Source organism: Lissotriton helveticus, chromosome 10 (genome assembly GCF_964261635.1).
Source record: "Lissotriton helveticus chromosome 10, aLisHel1.1, whole genome shotgun sequence".
Classification (NCBI taxonomy): Eukaryota; Metazoa; Chordata; class Amphibia; order Caudata; family Salamandridae; genus Lissotriton; species Lissotriton helveticus.
The window spans coordinates 259209323-259232657 of record NC_136071.1 but is presented as its reverse complement, the minus strand read 5'-3'; the positions used below and the strand labels follow the sequence as shown (position 1 = coordinate 259232657).

The 23335-nt window shown below is 40.9% G+C and overlaps 1 protein-coding gene across 4 annotated transcripts in view; it reads left to right on the top strand.

The window, feature by feature from the left end:
• Positions 1-23335, top strand: part of CTDSPL (CTD small phosphatase like) — a 437200-nt gene that overhangs the window by 314879 nt on the left and 98986 nt on the right. For all 4 annotated transcript variants that reach the window (XM_078665276.1, XM_078665278.1, XM_078665277.1 and 1 more), the window contains one exon: positions 16639-16695. In XM_078665276.1, the coding sequence (XP_078521402.1) occupies positions 16639-16695 (57 nt within the window). The remainder of the gene's footprint in view (positions 1-16638; positions 16696-23335) is intronic.

The following is a 23335-nucleotide window of genomic DNA, read 5'->3' as shown; positions in this document are numbered from 1 at the left end:
GCAGACAGTACAAAATGCGGCTGCGAGACTGTTGAAACACATTTGCTTTAAACAACATGTCTCTCCGCATTTGCGCGACCTTCACTGGCTCCCAGTGGCAAGCAGAATTAAATTTAAAGCCTTATCCTTGGCTTTCAGAGCGCTCCATGGAACCTGTCCCAACTACCTCAAAGCCAGACTCCCCAGGTATGTTCAAGCGAGATCCTTGCGCTCAAATTCCTATTGCCAGCTGCGCGCCCCACGAGTCAGGAAAGCGCGTCTTGGGGAAGGACTTTCTCTGCCAGCACGGTGAAGTTGTGGAATGCCCTCCCACCTGCTATTCAGTTGGCTACATCAGAAACTGGATTTAGGAAGCAATTAAAAACATGGCTCTTTACTCACTAGACCTGAGCCTGTTGCTTTTTGCACTGCCTGTATTGCTCACATAGCGCCGGGACACCTCCGGGTGAGGTAACTGTTCGCGCTCTACAAAACTCTGTATTATTATTATTATTATTATTATTTTGGTCATAAACGAATAAACAGCTCGGTTGTATTTATTTGAATAATATATTGTTTGTATTTTATGTTTGTATTTAATTTATCTATTTACTGGTGTTGTTATTTTTGCTAATATATATTTGTAAACAAAACTCTATCAAATGAACTTTAATGGTCAGCACCAAACCAAATTGTGCTTTTATTAACTAACAAGGAGAATTCACCCGTTATTTTAACCGTAACACTTTTGCTACTGATTGTTTTTACAACTGCATGTTTTTTAAATATTGTGAGTTTTTATTAACTGTACAATAAACTAAACCTTAAACCTTAAACCTATCAAATGAACTAAAAAGAAATTTAAATAAATAAATGTATATATTTCTTTAATATTAGGTGTCTACTTATTGTATCGTATGTAATGTGGTTACTATTAATATGTACCTAGAATATTTTCATGTGACCATATAGAAGCTTGGTTCCTTTACCCACTTAGTTGTTGTCCCTGCGCATAGCAAGCATATTGGTTTGGTAGGGGTCCCCTGTTTTCAAAACTTTAGCTTTCTTCTTTTACCACTCCAACTTGTCTTCCATGTTTGTCATCACAAGTGGTATGTTTTCTGAAAGGTTTGCTTTACCAATTACCTGAATCTCGATTTATTGTTCCTCAGTGGCATCTGAATCTTGTGCTGAATTCCTAATGGCATTGCAATTCGAACTGATCCACAGTTGCATGTCTGTCTTTACTTTCAAAAGTGGTATCTGCTTTTCACCTTTCTCAGTTCATCAGCCTCCGTATTTCTTCTCTCCTCGATCATTAAAGAGGAGTGTGACTACAGAAACATTTCATTATCTAAAATTGTGTACAGATCATGTCATGTACGAACAAACTTTGCAAGAGTTTACAGATTATATCCGTGTAATTGGGAGGTTGTTTGCCTTTCGGCATGGTCTGCTGAACTGTGACCACCATGGTCCCCATATCTTGCTGTTTCTTTTACAGCAGTCACCTGCCTTTTATACTGCCTCTTCATGGTGAGAGCAGGTCCATTCCCTCATATACATTAGTGTACTGGCAGCTTCTCATTTGTTTTCAAGTGCCATGCGATGTTCCTCTTAGTGATGAGGATAGCCAGGCCGATCAGTGTATAGGAACCACATGTGCAACCCAACTCCTCTATGAGTACTGATTTCAAATTGAAATCTAGGGGCCAGCCAAAGGCTACCGATAGGATACAGGCCACTCCAGACCAGTAAGTGTTGAGCAACCCCTTTCCTGTGGAAGAGGTCACCTTTCCCAAGTCGCGTACAAGTAGAGGCAGGGTTCTTACCCATATCCTACAATGCTCTGCCATGAAGCTTTTTCAATGAAAGTATTGAAGCTGAACAAGCCATACTCTACTTAATAGTGCAAAAATGCATGGGCCCATCTTTGCTACCCTCCTCCTGGGAACCTTAATCATGCTCCTGTAGGGAACAAAGCTGTTGTAGAGAACCCATAGAGTGTATCACTTAAGGAGCAGTATGTTTGGGATATGCTCTTCCTTCATAGTTATCTTAGCCTCCATTAATTTTCGGTAAATTGTGAAGTTCTGAATGATACCCTTCCAGGGCATATCACAACTGTAGGAATCAATACAACTGGGAGGTATTTAAGTCGATTAATCTCTCAGTTGTCAAACGTTTTTCAAGTATCGCTTGTCTCACATATTCCCAAACTTTGAGATCCCAGTGAGCTCGAATTCTCTAAAGCTTACCAGACCTTCCATATGGCGAGCCATGAGTATTGCCTGAGTGGCTTTTCCTGAATTAGTTTCTAACATTTGAGGCTGGACTGGGCTACTGCAGGTAGTATCTTGGTAAGTCAAGCCATAAAACAACGCCAGTAATACTGACCCATCAAACTCCAGTCTGTAAGTGGGGTCTTCCTTTCTGCCGAACCACCAGTCATTTTTCATATTGCTCTGGGCTTCCCAGTAATATAACTCCAATCAGTAAGGCTGGCTTCCTCCATCCCTTATAGCTTTTACAGGCTTATCGTAGGAGAGGTTGGTGGTGGGTCAACTCAGATGAAGTTACTGATCTGAGTGTGCATGAAGCTGAAGAAATTGTGAGGGATTCTATGTGGATAGATTTACAGGTACTATAGTAGTTTTGCAAGTGTGTACATTATTAATTTGTGCTATTCTTCCCAGATCTTAAGAACTGAGTTCTGCCTATTAAAGTCTTTCTGCATTCCTTCTAATAGAGATCTCTTCTTCAGGTCCCAGCAAAGTTGGGAGTCGATTGTAACATAAATACCCTAGGTATTTGAAGCGGTCAGCCTTGATCTGCAATTGTGGCTGCATAAATTTGACAATTGACCGTACTTTGCAGGGCAGAGGGGACGATCGGCTCTTTCTGGGTTTCTATGAAGCCAAACAAATGACAAAGCTGTTACAAAGGACACCTTTATGTGTTGGGTTATCCCCTGTGTAAAGTTTTGTGATGGCTTGGACAAGTAAGATGCTCTGGAGAGTTTTTGTTCCCCCTCCACCAGGACCAAGGTAGTTTCTGCCAACTCACCTGAGGTGTTCCGCTGGCTTACATCTACCAGGCGGCCACATTGTCATCCTTCTATAATTGTGCCTTCGCTGTGTTGCCTAATTTCCTTCATTTATGGGCACAAGTCTCCTGCAATTCATTTCTGTGGGACTCATTCCTAAGATGAGAAACCTGCAGGAAAGAACATCCATCATTTGAAAAAGTTACTTCCCTTCTTCAGCAACACTTCTGGTGGATATATAATCTTCCTGCAAGTTTCTCACCACACTCCCTCCTCTCTGGTGGGTTAGTGCCATGCCTAATAAGATCTAACAGGTTGAAAACATGTTATGTTCTCTAAAAGTTGCTTTTATTGATGTACAAAGAAAGGAACCAGTGCAATCATATTTGACAGCACCTACTGTACCCAGATGTTGACCTATTCAGATTGCAGATCTTGATGCCCCTCCCTGCAGGAGATTGGATAGTGTCTCTGGACCTACAGGGTGCTAGCTTTCACCTACTGATGCTACAAGCTCACACACGCTACTAGGAGTTCACTGAGGGGTCTCTGAATCAGTTTGCAGTTCTGCTTTTGGACTGACACTTACTTCATAAGTATTCACCAAGAGGATGGTTATGATAGCGGCTGCACGGTAGAGGTCAGGATTCCATGTGTTTCCATTCTTGAACAACTGGCTGAAGGCAGGGTCTATGGCTTTGGTCCATAGGGTATGTGAACTCCAAACTCTCTCAGTCTGGCCCAATTGACATAATCTATCTAGATAAACTGGTTCCTCGCACCTGCCAATCTTTCTTACTGAAACTGTTGTGTGCCTTCCATATCGACTAGTTGATTACTGTTCATTATTTCTTTCCTCCTCATCCCACCAAAGGAGGAGGAGCAAATGCATGTTACTACATCACACATAGACTGCAGGAGAGAGTGGAGAATCACTTCTTATGTGATTCAACAGAGCCAAGAAAGACAAACCAGTTACCAACTGCACCATTTCACTCTGGGTTATCCTGTATTAAGAGCTGCCATGTCTTGGCCAAGAATGAACCCCTGACTGGCATTCAAGCTCTCTCCACCAGGTTATGGCTGCTTCCACCTCTGTCACCACAGGGGTTCCAGTAGTTGACATCACACAGGCAGCCATGTGGTTTTATTTGCATCAAGTTCATAAAGCTTTATTCGATTTTTACAATCATAAAAGCAATGTCCAAAAACAGCAAATACATCATATTTGCATCAATACCAAGCATTTCTGCCTCACAGCTTAAGCCTGAAATGACTGATATTTTTTCGGGCTATGTTACATGAGTTTCATTTATAATTGGTATAAGTCATTCCCAACCCTCTTTGTGACTCATTCAAAAGGGAGGAGCACACAGAAAGATATATGTATCAGAGGAAAAAGGTACTTGCCTTTGTTAACAATATTTTTTGTAGATGCATAATCATCTGTAGACTCTTCACCCCACTGCCTCCTCCCCTGTGAGATTGTGCCATGCTTAATTAGATCCCAAGGTTGGCATACACGTTATGTTCTGCGTTTGTTGCAGACATTGATGCTGTCTTAGTTCCACTCCACTGCCTCAATGGAGTGCAGAAAAATACCAGGCACTGATGCCATTGCACCAGATGACACATTATATGCTAGAATGTTGTCACATTAAAGCAGAGTTATACTTGAGACCTCATGGCGATACCTGGAGAGCTGTTGCTGGGGAAAAGGTTTTCAGATCTTGCCTGGTGGCTGGAGGATAATCATTCAATCTGGTGGATGATATCCACCGTAAGAATTATCATAGAAGGTAGATAACTTTTTCATCTTGCTAGCAACTAGTACCTCTTTGCCACTTAACCTCTTAGGAGATCAGGATGTGCTGGAGATGTCCTCAGCACCAGTGCTCAAGTGCTGAGGACGGCACCAGCACGTCCTGGCACCAGAGACAGGAAATTCCTCTTGTGCGAGCACTAGAGGGATTTCCTCTTATTGAAGAGCTTTCCCAGCAACCAAGGCTATTTTGTTCCCTCTAAAATGTTGATCAACGCAAATGTCGCACTGACGTCAATTCAGAGAAATTGAAATGAGCCCATCGGCTCATTTCACTTTCACTGCATTGGTGCTCGAGGGCATATCTCAGCCCCGAGCACTGGTGCCTTTCCCTAGTAGACCCTGCTTGGGACTCACTGCAGGAGGGCGATCCCCAAACAGGGATCCAGCAACTATCCCAGGGAGGTTGTTAGTTTCAATTTGCCCCTGGGGGGCAGAAAGCCCACTAGATACCAAGAATTGTTTTTATTTGCGGTATAGTGGTTGGGGCGGCCCTCCCATACAGTCTGCCTAGCCCCTACCCGCTCCAATAACCCCCAGCAGTCTTTCTGCCTTCTGGTATTTTCCCTCAATCTTGCCCATAGCAGGGTACACAAAGCCCACTAGATCACCAGGCAATGTATTTGGAGAGGGGAGTACCCCCCGGGCAATGGGTTAATGCTCGCCCCACCCCAGGCCCAAAAATCAAACTTTCCATTGGGGGAGGGCCACAGACACCAGGGGGTTTTTTGTGGCAAAAAGGGGTGGGGGTAGATAGGAGCTGTTTTCCTACAAAGGCAGAAGGCCCACCAGGTAGTGTATCTGTTCATGGACAACGTTCTAACCTTCAGAAGACTACTCATGAGTTGGATCTTTCCTACATAACCACCATACTAAAACTTATTGTACAGCATATCCCCATAAACATTTATATTATGATTATATGTGTCTAGATACATATATTTCTTTGTACAGATATGTATAATAACTATGGTATTGAAATATATAGATAGTCTATATAGATATTCTTCGTCTGCTAGGAAATGTATATATATATATATGTATATAAATATATATATCCCAGGAACTTCGTCTAAATATCCATTATCACCGGACACAAAGAATGAACCGGACCCATTCAGGTGAATTTGCTGAATTTTATTTAGTGCATCCTTCTGTTCCCCATGACGCGTTTCGGGCCCTGAAGCCCTTGATCACATGACATGGTCAACCTATCCTCGTGATTTAAGGTGCATACATGGGTCATCTGACCCTGTAGACATAAACAACAGACTTCCGCCTAATCCACAATAATTGAACATGCCGACGAGATGATGCATTTATGTGGCAATCACCAACAATGTTGTTAAAATATGTAATTTTCATCATTCTCACCTTATTATTTCACCCCTTATAACCCTCGAACTGCAGGACATTTTTTTATTTTTTATTTTTTTTATTTTTTATGTTGTGCTTTTTAGTCCTCCATATTATACTTCATTCATGTGCAAATTTCGCAAATAAATAAATAAATATATAAATATCCAATACAACCCATATAGATTTATAATACATCAAATGTAAAATCATGGTTCGATATTTCATTATATATAGAAAAATGAATATAAATAAACATTTTATATTTATTCGTGCAAATATGCTGAATATGTGCAACATCCGCTGAAATCTGTGCAAAATAAGCATTATTCTATCACAAAATGGGTTCAAATAGGGGTGAGTTATATAATGCCCAAGTGGGCTTAATTCATTTTGGGATAACTGCGTCTATACTGCCCTCGTAATCTGGTCTGCCCATTGTGCACATTTGTAGGAGTTTTGTGACTTCACCCTGTGAAAAAAGTGTAATTAAAATAAATTTTAAAAGCAGTCTTCTGTTTTGATGACCTCCCCAGCAAGTTTTATCATGTTATTGCCCTTTGGCATTACTCCTGTGGATATGCTCAACATCATATCTCAGTTTATAAGCATGTGTGCCGGTCCTCTGTCACGTTGAGACCATTCGGCATCTTGGTGTTAAGCTCAAGGATATATCTGGTCTCCAGTAATCTTAAGCTAGCTTCTGTCGCCTCCTCTACGGAGCGGCTGCACCATATCTATAGCATAGTAGCTGAGGTAACCCAGATCACCTTTGTGGCACGAGTTGACATGTCTCGCCACCGGATATGACTCATCCTTTTTATTGACCGCCCGCATGTGCTGGAGTATGCGCTTGTGGACCTGTAGCTTGGTACTACCCACGTACCGCAGGCCACACGCACACTCCAGCACATACACGACGAAATCGGATTTGCATGTTATTTTTTTGGTGATATGATTTGGTACCTCACTGAATGGGGTCATATATGTCGTCCTATTTTTCCCTATGGTGCATGCTTTGCAAATGGCGCACTTCATGAAACCCTTGCTTTGCTGTAACCAATTATCCCTGCTCACCATCTCAGGGCTACTTCTCACAAGCATGTCGCTCATTGATCTGGCACGACTATACGTTATAGTCTGCCAACGTTCTACCAATCACGGGGTCCCCCCTGACTATAGGCCAATTTCTGCGAAAGATCTTTTGCAACTGCTTGTGTTGGCGACTGTAAGCTGTTATTAGTCTCGGTTGGCTGACTTCATTACTCCCCACCTTCGGTGTTCTATTGGGTTTCCCCTCTATACTGAGAAGAGTATTTGTCTTGTTAGCCCTTGTCATGGCTTTTTTAACTAAGGCCGCCGAATAGCCCCTCGCCAGGAACCTTTCCTTACTGCTTGTTTGTGATGCCAAACGCGACTCCTCTGTGCTGCATATTCTCCTGATCCTCAGCATCTCCCCGTAGGGGATACTTCGGATCAGGTGAACAGGGTGGTGGCTTGTCGCATGGAGGACCGTGTTGCCCGCGGTCCCTTTTCGATGCAACCTGGTCTGAAGCTTACCTTCCTCCACATAGATCTCAATGTCTAGGAAGTTGACTCTACTGTCGCTGATCTCGCCTGTGAATCTCAGATTCAAATCATTGACATTGATATCTGAGATTAACTGTTCTGCCTCACTCACCGACCCCTTCCATACTATAAAGAGGTCGTCTATGAACCTATGCCACGACACTACCTTCTTTGTCATCACCTCTGCATAGGCGACTCCCAGGACCTGCTCCTCCCACAGCTCCATGTGCAAGCACGCGTAGCTGGGGGAGAAGCAGGCCCGCATTTCAACTCCTCTCAATTGTTGGAATACTTGATTTTGAAATCAGAAATAATTACTGGTGAGGCAGATCTCCGTCATTTTTTTTGATCATGGCATTATGTTCTAGCATGCATGCCGGTCTCCTATTCAAAAAGTGTGCTACTGCTTTCAAACCGTCCTTGTGGTTGATACTAGTGTACAATGCAGTCACATCAAGTGTGATTAATAAATAATCATTATGCCACACTATTGTCTTGGTCTTATCCAGGAAGTCCATAGTGTCTCTTAGATAGGATGGTAAGGCTTTGACATTTTCCTGGAGGAAGTGATCGATGTAACGAGACGTGTTCTCAAATGTTCCTTTTCTGGCCGATATAATAGGCCTTCCCGGTGGCTTGATCCGATCTTTATGGACTTTCGGGATCAAGTAAAATACCGGGATTACCGGATGACTCGTCTTAAGGAATTTTAGTTCATCGCCTCTTAAAAGCCCTTGCCCTCTCCAGGAATATAGTTTGGTGTTGAATTTATCCCAAGCAGATTTCGCAGTTTGCCAGTCACTTCTGCAGTAGCATTGCCTGTTGTTGAGCTGTTTTAAAGCTTCCTCCATGTACAGGTGCATTGGCCAGAGGACAATATTTCCCCCCTTATCAGACTGTCTGACCTTTTTTTGACTCTGTAATTTTTTCATCAAACTGCCGAACGCATTATTGTGTTTTTGTTTCCTGCTTTCTTCACTTAATGATGTTCTGTGAAGTTTTTTGATTTCAGCCGTTACCAATTCATTGAATACATCGATGTTATCGTGCACCATCACTGGATTAAATGTTGATTTGGGTTTAAATGTGTGTGTGTGTATATGTGTGTGTATGTATATATATATGTATATATAGTCACTGAAAAAAAATAGGTTACAGGGATGTTTTAGTTAGGCTGACATTTCCCTCGCACAAAACTATAGAAATTCAGCCGTTATAGTTAGCTGAGTTAACTATAACTCGCAACCCCTGCCATGCACTGCTTATGACCTCACATATTACATCACTCATGGCATGGTCAGTGACATCACTGATGTTATCTCAAATGACATCACTCATGACATCATCCACATAATTTCTGATGCACCCACTCACATCCCCATATAACCTTTCATCCACCCATTCCAAATGCCACACTATCATTCTAAAACCCATTCACACACACACACACCCCAGTACATATACAGCCACTCACTGATTCCTAGATCAACACACATCCACTCTCACCCATGAAGCCACTCATACACCCACTCACTCACTCACTTATACAGCCACTGCAATACCCACTCATACACCCATACAGCCACTCACACACTGAGTCAGTCACCCATAGAGCTAATCACACATCTACTCACTCACCCATAAAATCACAGTCACTTACACATACACTACACATACAGTTATACACACACTCACTCGCTTACTCATGCAGATACTAGCACATACTCACTCATCTATACAGTCACAGACACAAGCTCCCATACAGCCACTCTCACATTCACTCACCCACCCATACAGCCACTTACCCAGTCACTCATATACCCCATCACCTCACATACCCAGTTACTTACCCCTATACCGCTGAAACATGCATTCAGTCACCGACGCAGCCACACACACTCACTGACTCATACAGCCCCTCCCACATGCACTCACTAAATGAAAGAGCCACTGACTCACCTACTCGCTCATCAATACAGGCTGTCACACACTACCTCACACACCAGAAACTCAGGCACCCATAGAGGTATTCACATAACCAATCATTCACCCATACAGAAACTCACGTACCTACTCACACACCGATACAACCACTTAGACACCAGCTGACCGACAGATACAGATGTTCACACAACCATTCACTCACCTATACATTTACTGAGACACCTAATCACTCACTTATACAGTTAGTCATGTGCCCAATGGATCATCCAATCAGGCACTCATACACCCATTGATTCACCAATACACCTTGGTATACATATGTAACACTCATAAACTTTTTTATTCACAGTCACTGGATGAGCTCATCAGTGATGTCATCAGTGATGTCACTGACCATTTTATGAGTGATGTAATATGTGAGGTCATAAGCAGTGCATTGCAGGGGCACAAGTTATAGTTAGCTCACCAATTATAATGGCTGGCTGAATTTCTCTGGTTTTGTACGAGTGACACCTGAGACTGCTATAACATCCTGGATTCACCCAGGTGTCTAGTTTTCAAAAATGTGCAGGTGTGCTAGGTTTCCCTGGGTGCCAGCTGAGTTAAGGCTCAAAATCCAAAGCTAGCCACATTGCAAAAAAGGGTGTTTTCAGTGGAAACATTTGATGTGTCCACGTTGCGTTATGGGACCTTTCCTTTCGCGAGCACTAGCAGTACCCACACAAGTATGTACTATTTGTATTGAGAGAATTGGGGGAGTGCTGGGTGGTAGGAAATGTATGGCTTCCCACAGATTCCAGAAGTCTTCCTCACAGAAATGTGAGGAAAATGTGATTCTTTTTTTTTGTCAAAGTTTGAGGTTTGCAAGGGCCTCTGAGTAACAACACCTAGTGAGAGCCACGCAGGTCACCCCATCATGTATTCCCCAGGGTGTTTATTTAAAAAAAAAATGCAGCTTTGTTAGGTTTCCCTAGGTGCCTGCTTAGCTAGGACCCAAAATCCCACCTACCCACATTGAAAAGAAGGGTCAGTTTTCAGTGGAAGAAATGTGATGTGTCCATGTTGTGTTTAGAATATATTCTCACAAGGACAACACCTTATCTGCCCACGTGGACCAGGGTTACTGGTACTGATATGCAAACAGCGTCCGCCGTGGGACTCTTTTCAAAATCATGAGTAGCCCTCTCCCTCCGTTTGTGGAAGGGAAAACGGAGGGAGAGGGCTACTCATTATTTTGAAAAGAGTCCCAAGGTGGACGCTGTTTGCATATAAGTACATATTGTTTTTAGGGCCCTTTCCTGTCGCAGGCACTTGGCCTACCCACACAAGTGAGAGGTACCATTTTAACAGGAGACATGGGGCAATACAGAATAGTAGAATGTTTGTTATTACAAATTGTATTTCTCTGTATTTATGCCTTCCAAATGTAAGGCAGTGTGTAAAGAAAGAAGACATTTTGATAAATGCTGTCGGAATCCCATGGCAGTATGGGTTCCCACAAATTCAGAGATGTACAAATAATCATTGCTCAGAAACACTGTATCTGGTGTCTATTTTAAAAATACATAGGTTTCTTTGATACACATTTTTCATTTTCACTCTTTATATTTGACCATATGAATTGCGATTTACGGTGAAAAATCACTGTAAACACTTCAGTTGTACTTGGAGAACCTCCAAACCCTGTATATCCCCGCAGCTAGAAGGGTCTAGCTTTATAATGGTATATTGCTTTTGTAAATCGACCATTGTGACAAGAAGTTACCGATGAAAATGTTGTCAAAAATAGCCTTTTTTCTGTCTCATTTTCAATTCTTTTTATTTCAACAGTTATTTCCCTGTAACAGTAGGGCCCCAAGATACCAGGCGAGTACGGTGACCGCCAGACCTCTTTCGTATTTTTATCTTCCCCACAATCAAGCGGACAACCGCTGGAGCTGGCTTAAAGGTTCACACGATCGCATTCCTAGACAGAGGCTTAACTCCCCCTGGGACATACAACCCCCTGCCAGGGAGGTGGGCTGGGATGGAGGATGAAACTTGGTGGGGACTAGGGGAGGTAGACCACGTCAAGGTGGCCCCCTTCAGGGTTCCCATCTCATCCATCCTTTTTACTACCAGCAGCCGCTAAATGGCCCATCTAATCCTTTGCTTTTCCCTATAGCAAATCGTTTTGATTGTCTGTCAACTACAGATTGGGTGGACTGACATACTCAGGGCCCGCCAGGGGAACGGAGCGTACGTGCTAATCCAACCCGTCTTCGCAAGGATGTCGCCATAGCGGACCTGGTCATAGTTAATTCATCCCCCACACCCGGAACTAGCCCGATGATTAGAGAGATTCGGGGTGTGGGTGCATCGATTGCCCCTGACACAGACTTAGCACTCTGTAAAGTCCTTACCTGGAATGTGGCAGGATTAAATGCAAAGGCTTTAGACCCAACATGGCAAAGATTTATTAAACAACATCATATCCTAGGTCTACAAGAAACGTGGGATACCACACCCAGTTTCTCCTTGGACGGTTTCTGTAGCTTTTCCATTCCGGCAGTATCAGGTGTAAGAGGGAGAGCAAAGGGTGGTTTGCTCATATTGTGTTCTCTGGATCTAGCAGGGGTTTTTAAAAAATTAGATACCGCATTAACAAATACGCTTGCGGTGGAGTGGACCCTCCCTAACTCAAAGACTTTTCTGTTGATTAATTTCTATAATTCAAAGGAGTCCGCCACTGTAAACGAACATCTGATTTCTTTGTTAAATTTTTTGTCAGCCTATAGGCTTGATTGCACTACCCTCCCAGAAATGGTTATTCTGGGGGATTTTAACATTCACCCCTGTGAGGGAGGGTGTTTTAACGATAGATATGGGGGTATACCATCTGAAGCCATTCCTCATTTTGAGCATACAACCGAAGGCGAGTACCTGGAGTCACTTTTAGCTAACCTAAACCTCTACGAATTTGCCCAAGCCATTAGCGAGCCTAGAGCCCCAACCTTTGTTGGAAGAGATGCCAACACTGTTATAGATTATATTTTTGTCTCAAATGGGGCCCTGGCAAAGGCACGTGAGTACAGTGTGGTCGATCTTATTTCAAGTGATCATCATCCTGTCCTCCTGACCTTGGACTTAAACTGCTTCCGTACCGGCAGTCCGCTAAGCGTGACAGCTTCAAAGGATCTGAAGTCTAAAGATCAGGGAAGGCGCCTAAAATGGGAGATGATTGTCCCAGACGAATTCTTCCATTCACTAGCCCAAGAGTCTGAGGCCAATATGGCAGTGTGTTTGGACCCAACTGCCGAGGGCTCCAAGGTTTTGGTTGCATATGAAGAGATTTGTTCAAGGATCAGCAAGAACTTGGAAAGAAGGTCAGTTGGGCAAGGGAAAACAAAGACTCATAAATGGTTCAATAAGGAATGCTCGAGGATACATAGTGCCCTGCTGAAAGCCATTAAACAAAAACCCAGAGACAGGTCAATAGTGGCCAAGCTAAGGAAGGAATATAAAACCGTAATCCATAAGCGCAAAACCCAAATCAAGGAGGAAGCCTGGAATAGCCTTTTATCTGTGGATGTCCTTAGAGACAGTAAAAAGTTTTGATCTATTGTAAATCAGCCCTTTTTTTCTGACAGCGGGACATCGGATTTAGACTGTGTCATAGAGGACAACAGATGGCTAGACCATTTTGGCAAAATCTATGATTCTACAGTCCTTGCCTCACCTGCCAATACCCATGACCACTCCAACTTGGTCATGGATTTTAACACCATGGAAGTCGAAAGGGCGATTAGAGATACCAGCAAACACAAGGCCCCAGGACCCGATGGGGTGCCCGCAGATCTCTATATACAGTACCCACAATTTTGGTCAAAGATTTTAACCAATGTCTTTAATGCGATTCCCACAGCTGGCTTCCCACTTTCCTGGTCCACCTCTATAATTGTCCCTATATTTAAGAAAGGGAATAGGGCGGACCCAGCCTGCTATAGACCTATCTCCCTGTTGGACTCTGCCGTCAAGATCTTAGGCAGAGTCATCTTGCACAGATTGGGGGATTGGCTGGAGGAGAGTGGGATCCTTTCAGATTTGCAGTACGGCTTCAGGGCACATAGAGGGACAATCGACCAATGTTTGAACCTTCACCTAATCATTAGTAAATATACTGTGGTGAAGGGGGGGCTTCTTTATTTGGGGTTTATGGATTTATCTTCCGCTTTTGATTTGGTCAATCGTTCAAAACTATGGTTTATCTTACGAAATTTGGGTTTGGACACTACCTTGGTTAGTTTTTTGCACGACCTTCATTTAAATTTGTTTGCGTCTGTTAGGGCAACGAGGGATGGAAGGTGTACAGCAAAGTTTAGATCAGGGAGAGGGGTTAGACAAGGGTGCATCCTGGCCCCTCTCCTCTTTACACTGTACATCAATGCCTTGGGGAAATCCCTGAACCCAGCCACCCCGGACATCCCGCGTATGGGGGGGCTACCTATCCCGGTCCTCCTATACGCGGATGACGCTGTTCTTATAGCGCGGACTGGTATAGGTCTGCAAAGACTTTTGGACCATTTCGGCCTCTTCATGGAAGCCCTCGACCTAAAAATTAACACTGCCAAATCCCATGTTATGGTCGTAGGCTCTCGAAAGAAAAATATGAAGATTAGATCCTTCAGCTCTAACAACTCACCAATTTCGAGGGTGCCCTCCTTTTGCTACCTGGGCGTCACTTTTGACGAGAGAGGAACTTGGAAGCCACAAATGAAACTCAAGGAAAACGGAGCTATTAGATCCACCACAGCACTTCTGAGCTTCTCCAAAAGATTGGGCTCGAAACCTATGGAAGCCATGACCAGGATTTATAGAGCCAAATGTGTGGCAATCGCATCCTATGGGGCAGACATTTGGGGTTATGTCCCAACTCCAGGCATACAAATCGCTGAAAACAATTTTATACGGGCCCTGCTGACACTTCCGAAATCTTCTCCCACACATTCAACACATAATGAAATAGGCATAGGATATGTCTCTGATCTTCTAAAAATGTCCCCAGTACTTTGCTGGATAAAAACCTGGACAAATGAGGAAATCAGTTTGAATCACCGCATCCTTAAAGATTGTATATCTCTGGACAAAGCTCACACTATACCATGGCTGGCATATGTTAGAGCGGCATGTGCGAGGCTAGGGCGCCCGGAAATGTACTCTCTACCGCAAAATCTTAAAAAAGAGGATGTAAAGTGGGTGAAGCAGCACTTTCGGACTTTGTTGGAATGCGAAAGAGAAACGGTTGAACTCAGTAAACCTACGGTGAGATTACTCTTTCAACTTTCCACAACTACAGCCATGGAACCTTATTTAAAATATGTTACAAAGCCTTACCATCGCTTCCTGCTCACAAGGTTCAGATTCAACTCGATCCATCTTATCCTGGGCTCGTACATAGAATGGGGTACCCCAGAAAATTTTCCCCCTTGTACATGTGACTGTTTTTCAATACAGGACACTCTGCACCTGGTTATGTTCTGTGAGCACTACCGGGTGCCGCGGAAAAAATTTCTTGTTCCCATCTTGAAACCTTTGAATTTCGCCCAGGTACGCCCAGCATTATTATACCTCCAGATGTTGAACTCGGTGCCGGTTGCATATGGTGTAGCCTGTTTTTTAGTAGCAGCCGCCAGACAGAATAAACTAAGAGCTGCCGCACCACTTAATCATCAAATCTGACTTTCTGTATAAACCTTGACGAGAATGTTTCTAACATGTTGATATAGGTGTTCCCCACATCTATCAATCCCTTTTTTTTTTAATGAATGTGCGTATTGTGTTCTTAGAAGGAGTAGCAATCAATTCTTTACACTTGTTTAATTGTACTGTTTAATCTGATTTTATGTATCATGCACTGCTTTTATGGTTTTAATTAACCGATTAAAGTTTTTTGACTGACTGACTAACAGTTATTTCCCTTTGGAAAACTTTGGGTGATCTTCAGAAATAAACCCTTCCTAAATTTAGAATTATGTCTACTTTTCAGAAATCTATAGCTTTCCCGGGTCACCCAAGGGTTTCACCTTGAGTTCCCTCCCAAACTGAAAGTAGGTTGCAAGTACAAAATTAGGAACAATGGGATACCTCTTATAAAAATGACAAACTGTGGTAAAAAAATGTTTTTTAATTCAGCTCTGCATGTTCCCGAAAGCTGGGGAAATGGCGACTTTACCACAGCAAACCTTTTGTTGATGCTGTTTTTAGAAGAAAAAAAAACTTTCTGTGTAGTACTTTTTTTCCTATTTTACCCCAAAAACTCAGTGTTGCTAGCTTAAAGCTATTTTCTCAGTACTCTCCAACGGAATCTACAACCCCTGGGCACCTTTGAAATCCCCAGGGTGTTAGAAAAAGAGGATGCAAATGTGGCTTTGATACCATATGGGAAATAAAGTTATGGATTACTAAGCGTGAAATGCCCAAAATAGCCAAAGAAGATTTAACAGTCTAGGGAGAGAAAATCTAGCAGGGAAAGGGTTAATAAGGATAATAACTGTTTTTAACATTTGCTTGTTTATAGTACTATAAAAAAGTAATTTTATTGCAGGGCTTCCTGCTCATATGATATGTATTCTACAGTGTTCTGTCCTGGGTTTTCTTGAGTGTCATTGTCATATGTCTGTTGGTCTTTATCCTTGCCCTAGGTATGATGTGGCATGGAATACGTTATTGAGTGATCGCTTTAAACTTTATAACTTATAATTTACAACATTTATAATTGGAGAAAGAGGTAAGCAGTCAATGTGTTTGTCTCCTGATTAGGAAAGCTTTCCCTGTAATCTACATCTGATGAATGGTGAAACTTGAACTATCAACCTAAATGTCTAAGTGGTACTTCTAAAAGTGTTAATTTGCTGTTCTTCCATCCTCTTGTTCTGCTTTCCAGCCCATCAATAATGCTGATTTCATTGTTCCTGTTGAAATAGATGGAACCATACACCAGGTAAACATTGAGAATTACTGTAATAATACAATATAAAACACAAAACAGCTGTTTGCATGTTGTTTTAATTATTAATAAAATGTCAATTTACATAGTAAGACTTCAAAGGTTGATAATTTGTCTAAGGGACTTGGAATAATTTTAAAGTAGTGGATGTCATTGTCACTCTGTTACTTGTGCATCTGCTTTTCATTTGGATAGCAACATTTTCTGATAGATCTTGTTCTTTTACACCAACTATCACTCATGCGCACACACACACGCATAGAGGTATACATGTGTAGACACACATATTTCATTGTATTTTGTTCATGCTTAGCCGGTAGCTTTGGCTGATTTGCTTTAAAAAAAAAAACACTTTACATTGTATTTTGTGTATGCCTATTTACTGTTTAGATCGTCCAGGTTTACTCACTTCATACTTTTTTGTATTTGCTTTAGGCTTTTACTAGTAGGATTTCAGTCTCAAAAAATGTTTTATTGTGCTTTTTGTTTACTTCTTCATGCTCTAATCTCACATACAGTTGTATTTTAGTTGTTTATGCTTATATATTGGTAGATCGTGCCAGTTTCTCTTTAGGTGTGATAGAAAGGTATAAATCAGAAACTGCAAATTGTCTTTTTAATTTTAAAGACTATGATTTTGCCCTGTAGCATTGAAAACGTTTGCGACCAGTCATTCAGGCGTGTTGGTGAAATATTTAAAACTTTATTGCCAGATCTCAAGATCAACACAGTTTCTGTATGGTGTGTCAGACAGTTTTTTTACATTAACGTATGATGTGCTTTTATTTGTACTCTAGACAGTCCTTTTTGTTTCTTACTTGGTTAATGAGATAGTAATGTTTTATCATTTGCCAGGAATAGAGCAGCAACACCGTTTTCCTTAAAAAATTCCCATTATGGACAGCTGTCAACAACCTGGAGGATAAGAAGACAAACTGAATATTGTCTTTGATAAAGGAAATGTAAGATAGCAGGCTGTCATATGATTGCCCCTTATAACAATAGAATAAGCCTAATGTGAGTGTATTGTTGTAGAGTGCAGTTCTGTTTTTTTTATCAAACATTTTAGATTCGTTTTTAGTTAGCTACAACTTCATACTACTCATGTAGCACTTAAGAGCATTACCAACAATAGGGAGAAGTATTTTCTGTATGATCTCATATGGAAACATAATACTCTCCTACATGCTCCAATTCCTTTTACTGATATTCCTCTGTGTCGTATGCAGTTGGGAATTCCACTACAGGATTGCTTCCCAGTTGTTTAGAACCTACCAGATACTAAATGTAGACCTTTTTGCTCCTGTGTTCAATTCAGAGTGGCACATCTTGGTTTCTGAGAAACTGTTTCTTGCAAGTTGGGTGTACAGGAATATTTATAAGCATTTTGTTTATTACCAAATGACATTCTCTAAAAGCTAGTCGAGATGAGAAAGAGACAGTTAAGCTGGAGCTATGTGATTCACATGCTTCTTAGCGTAACTTTCTGTTTCAGAAGAGCCACATTAACGTATGATGTGCTTTTATTTATACTCTAGACAGTCCTTTTTGTTTCTTACTTGGTTAATGAGATAGTAATGTTTTATCATTTGCCAGGAATAGAGCAGCAACACCGTTTTCCTTAAAAAATTCCCATTATGGACAGCTGTCAACAACCTGGAGGATAAGAAGACAAACTGAATATTGTCTTTGATAAAGGAAATGTAAGATAGCAGGCTGTCATATGATTGCCCCTTATAACAATAGAATAAGCCTAATGTGAGTGTATTGTTGTAGAGTGCAGTTCTGTTTTTTTTATCAAACATTTTAGATTCGTTTTTAGTTAGCTACAACTTCATACTACTCATGTAGCACTTAAGAGCATTACCAACAATAGGGAGAAGTATTTTCTGTATGATCTCATATGGAAACATAATACTCTCCTACATGCTCCACTTCCTTTTACTGATATTCCTCTGTGTCGTATGCAGTTGGGAATTCCACTACAGGATTGCTTCCCAGTTGTTTAGAACCTACCAGATACTAAATGTAGACCTTTTTGCTCCTGTGTTCAATTCAGAGTGGCACATCTTGGTTTCTGAGAAACTGTTTCTTGCAAGTTGGGTGTACAGGAATATTTATAAGCATTTTGTTTATTACCAAATTACATTCTCTAAAAGCTAGTCGAGATGAGAAAGAGACAGTTAAGCTGGAGCTATGTGATTCACATGCTTCTTAGCGCAACTTTCTGTTTCAGAAGAGCCACCAGTCCTTTGCCCTTACCTTCTTTTGCAAAGCCTCCATGCCTGGTTCCTTAGCAGCTGGCCTACAACTATTCTTGTTAACTTTGTACAAACCTGGAAATTCAAGAAGATTCCGGAAAATAGTTGGCAGCACACATCCAACTGAATCTGTTTTTGCAGTTGGGACTTTAGGAAAATATTAGATATGTTCATGGTGTTTTAATTAAGCATTATTCTTTTTTAAAATTTCATTTTAGTTCACATGTTTAACATGCATAGATTTCTAGATCTTGATACATGTACTGATGTCATGTCACATTTCTGTATTTATTGACCTAAATTTGAACTTACTCGAAAGATACCTTGCCTGTATCTTGAGAATATATACCTTCCACAAAAGCAGATGCTAACTATAATAGAAACAATAATAATGACAGCTCAAAACACCTCTTAACATAGTAGACATGAAATGGTGGATGAAAGAAAGAATGTGAAACCTAGTGTACTGAATATATTGTACCAGTCCTACTATAATACTAGCACAGTCCTCATCAAGGGGCATTGCACCCCTCAAGTGATGAATATTTCACTTGTGGGTGAAATAGTGAACACCTGCCCAGAGGTGGAATCTGCTTACCAGGTTACTGGAAGCAACGGCTTCCAGTAACCCCAACTGGTGACAGAGTAGACTGCCTTAATGTGAGTGCATCAGCCCAAAGGATAAACAAGTTGGAACCTCTCTCATCTGGCAAATCTAAAACCATATTCCATCGGGACTTAGTTTTTCTCAGAACACATCTTTCCTGTATGCCTTCAGGTTTACTAGGTTCTCATGTAAACCAGGAGGTATTTCTGTCTACATTTGGTTTGAATCTTTGTGAGATTTTTGTGAGGATTTTCCACAGCCTGGATGTTCGGTTCGACCTCATTCGTCAATCATACGAAAAACCTCTGTTCACGAGTCAGTGTCTTTTAGTCATTTCCCCAGGTCTAACACAAACGTGCTGGAGGATTCATTTGGTCTGTGGGTAAGATTTTTTTATCTTGAAGCATTGCACTCACAGTGCGATCCTTCTTCTTTACTGTTCTCATGCTCATTGCCTCCCATGGCTCCCTTGCATATCTGGCTTGTGGATGTAATCTGCAGGACTGGTACTTTGGCTAGGTTGGAAGACCTTTGAAAAGACTCCACTTTAGACTTCAATTCCAGGTGGGTTCACATTTTGAGTCATAATATAGAACATTTTTATCCATACCTCACAAGCATGTGTGCGCCAGTACATTGGCTTCCATTGGAACTCTTAGTGCTAAGCATGTGGTATTCGGGTCTCCTTCCTTTGTTATATAAACAACCAGTCTGAATAAAGTGGACCACGGGGGCAGGAGTAAAAAAACACTCGGTTTAGGAACCCGTTCTTCTCCCTCCCTTCGCCTGTGTGTGATGCATTGTTTACAGCTTGATATTGTCCTCTCCTGTGACGAAATAGGTAGCTGTTGTGTTCATTGTGAATATTCTAATTACAGATAATCATCACTTCAATTAGGTTCTTCTTGTGCTTTGCTATAATTGTGAAGAAAGGGAAGTCCCGTGCTGTGCTTAAATGATGGAAAAGCTGAAATGTTCCTGGATGAAAACTGTGTCGCAGACTCACAGTTTTGGTGAAACAGAGACCTGCATTGGTGGAAATCATTACAAAATCATTTAAAAGTTATAACTCACAGGTCCTGATATGAAATGTCTTATAGCCATTAGGCAGGAAAAAAGGAAAGGTTGGCCAATTGTAGTTAAAAGCTGTTTAGTCTTAATTTGCAGCTGTGTGGTGTGTGGCGAGGGACTGACAACACAGATTTTCGATAAAAAAAGAGAGCTTGTTTTTTCTGTGTCTCCTGATAAAAAGATGGATGGCTGAAGTGGTAATTTGTGTGTTGACTACTGTGAGTTAAATTTTCTTCTCCTGTAACTTGTAAATGATCAGTTAAATATAACACCAGAATTTCAACCCCAACTGCAATAGTCATAGCTATAAACTCTTCTCAGGCTGCCTCTATCAACCAGTGCATAGTTGTGAGGAGAGCCGGCTAGTGTAAATATAAATGTCTACATTTTTTTCTCAAGGAAGAAAGGCTGTCACAATGACCCTAGAGAAAGAGTACCTTTTTTAATGTAGGTCATACCGTAAGTACGCTTGGGGGTATCTCAGTCACCCTTAGATTTCAAATTGTTTTAATTTTTTTTACACGGAAAGGACAGAATATTTGACTAAACCCAAAATCGGAGAGCTTTATGGGTTTATTATCCTAAATAAAAACTGTTGGTAAAAAAAGTTGATCCTTTGTAAAATAATTATGACAGTAAGATGCTCTAAGTGCTTAGTTAGTAACTGGTAATGCAATTTTGTGTTTATAAACTGAACAGGACGTTGCATCATGAAAAACTGTTAAACGTGTAAGGTTCTCAAAGACCTGTTAAGTATACTTAGTATTCAGTTAATGGAATTTAAATGTTGCAGCTGTTGTGAAAATATTTTTTTAAGTAAATTTCTATAATGACAGTACCCTGTTAATCAATTTCGAATTAATAAGATTACTAGTATTTTAGTATGTTATTTTCTTTAAAGTCTTCCAATGACAAACTTGAAGTGTAGATTAGAAAACAAAGGAAAGGCTAAAGAAAGAACCTTGAAGTCTAGCTTTTTCTTTCTAGTTATATTGGTCAGTGTGTGATTATTTAGGTGACTTCGCATAGTAATGCTTGGATGATAAATTGAAATGTTAGATGAATAAACTCTTTATTTTATTTATGTTTGTTTTAATCCCAATTTTAGATTTCCCTATCCATTGTCTGTTTAGCATCCATTTTAGGTTGCAGCTATGACATGATTAATTTGAAAGTTGAATGTGTGATGATAGTTGTATCCGAATATCTTCTTCAAGACTGGTTGAAATGTACTACATCTACGTACTAAGTCTTACGCCGTTAGTAAATCTGCATCAAGTGCAGTAGCTATTAAAGTTTTGTGAAGGGGGATTTCTAGTGTCTATACTGCAATTAAATGTCAATTCACATAGCTATTTCATTCTGTTTAATGTAATGAAACCAAAAGGGAAAAAGCCCTTATCAGTGTAAACATTATAAAAACTGATTGACACCTGTACAACCACAAACTAGAATGCCATTGAAAGAGAGAGAGAGAGAGAATGAGTATTTGTATTTATTTATGAAGGGACCAACTTGGTTATTATCAAGGTAGCAGCAACAAAAACTGGTCTGATATTCATCTGCTTGAGTTTTGTTCTTTAAGAATGTCACTAAAATATGGTTTCTTCTTCCTCTTGTTTCCTCCAGTTTTGTATACTTGGTTTAAAGGTGCATGATTTAGAAACATGTTTTTATGTCTAATTATGTTATACACTTTAGAGAATTTGGGAATATTAAAATCCTATACGTTCTTTTGGCAATGTTTATTTGTTTCACTGATTGGTGAAATGACTGGCTCATAAGTATTTTGACCAATGTGTACTGTCACATTTACCCACAGATACAGAATGGGCTGATACTTTAGCCCCCCTTTTCTAGCAAATCACTGTTGATAGCAGGTCACCTGCCAGACCCCCCAGTCTTTAAGCATTTAATGCAAGATGTAGTCACAGGTGCCTGTGAAAGGAGTGCTGTCACCATGCATGTGGGATAGTGGTGAAAACATGAAACAAGACTTCCACATGCCAACAAAATTCATAGCTGTAAGGTGCCCTATTGGTATGGGTGAATCCTTGTGGCAATGCTAGCTTTTTACCCAACTGTGCTTTACTGCTGGGGGTTTTGAACCAGTAGTTATATTGTTAACAGCAAACTTCCAAGTCCCACAATGCAGTGTTGTTGATAGGGTTCACCACACCACAATGTCATAATATTCAGTAAAGAGAAGGTGAATGACACCCAAACTTGTCCAGGATTTTGTTTAACAAAATATTTGAATATAGCATGCTTACCTTATTAATCCATTAATAGTCCTGTAAACAAAACAAAGTCCTGACAGAGTGAGTGTGAGAGGTAATGAAATGAGAGGGTAATGAGATGTGAGTGAGAGTGCAATACACAGACTTTATATTCTTTAAGCACTCTAACATAACTCTTTTGGACACACTGTCAATGGGAAGACACTGCACACTCTGCATTACTTCTCCTTTACATTAAATATGTGCATTATAACACGTACTGCGAAAAAAACATGTTTTGTAAACACTGGAAACATAAAGACTTTGTCAATTCTGGGATTTATGCAGCTGAATAAACACAGATAAACACTGATTTCAGAAAGTTTGGAAAACACTGGGAAAACGCCACTGAAATCTACAAAAATAAACGCTGAAAACTGAACAACACACTTATTGGCTTTTCCACTATTGCAAAG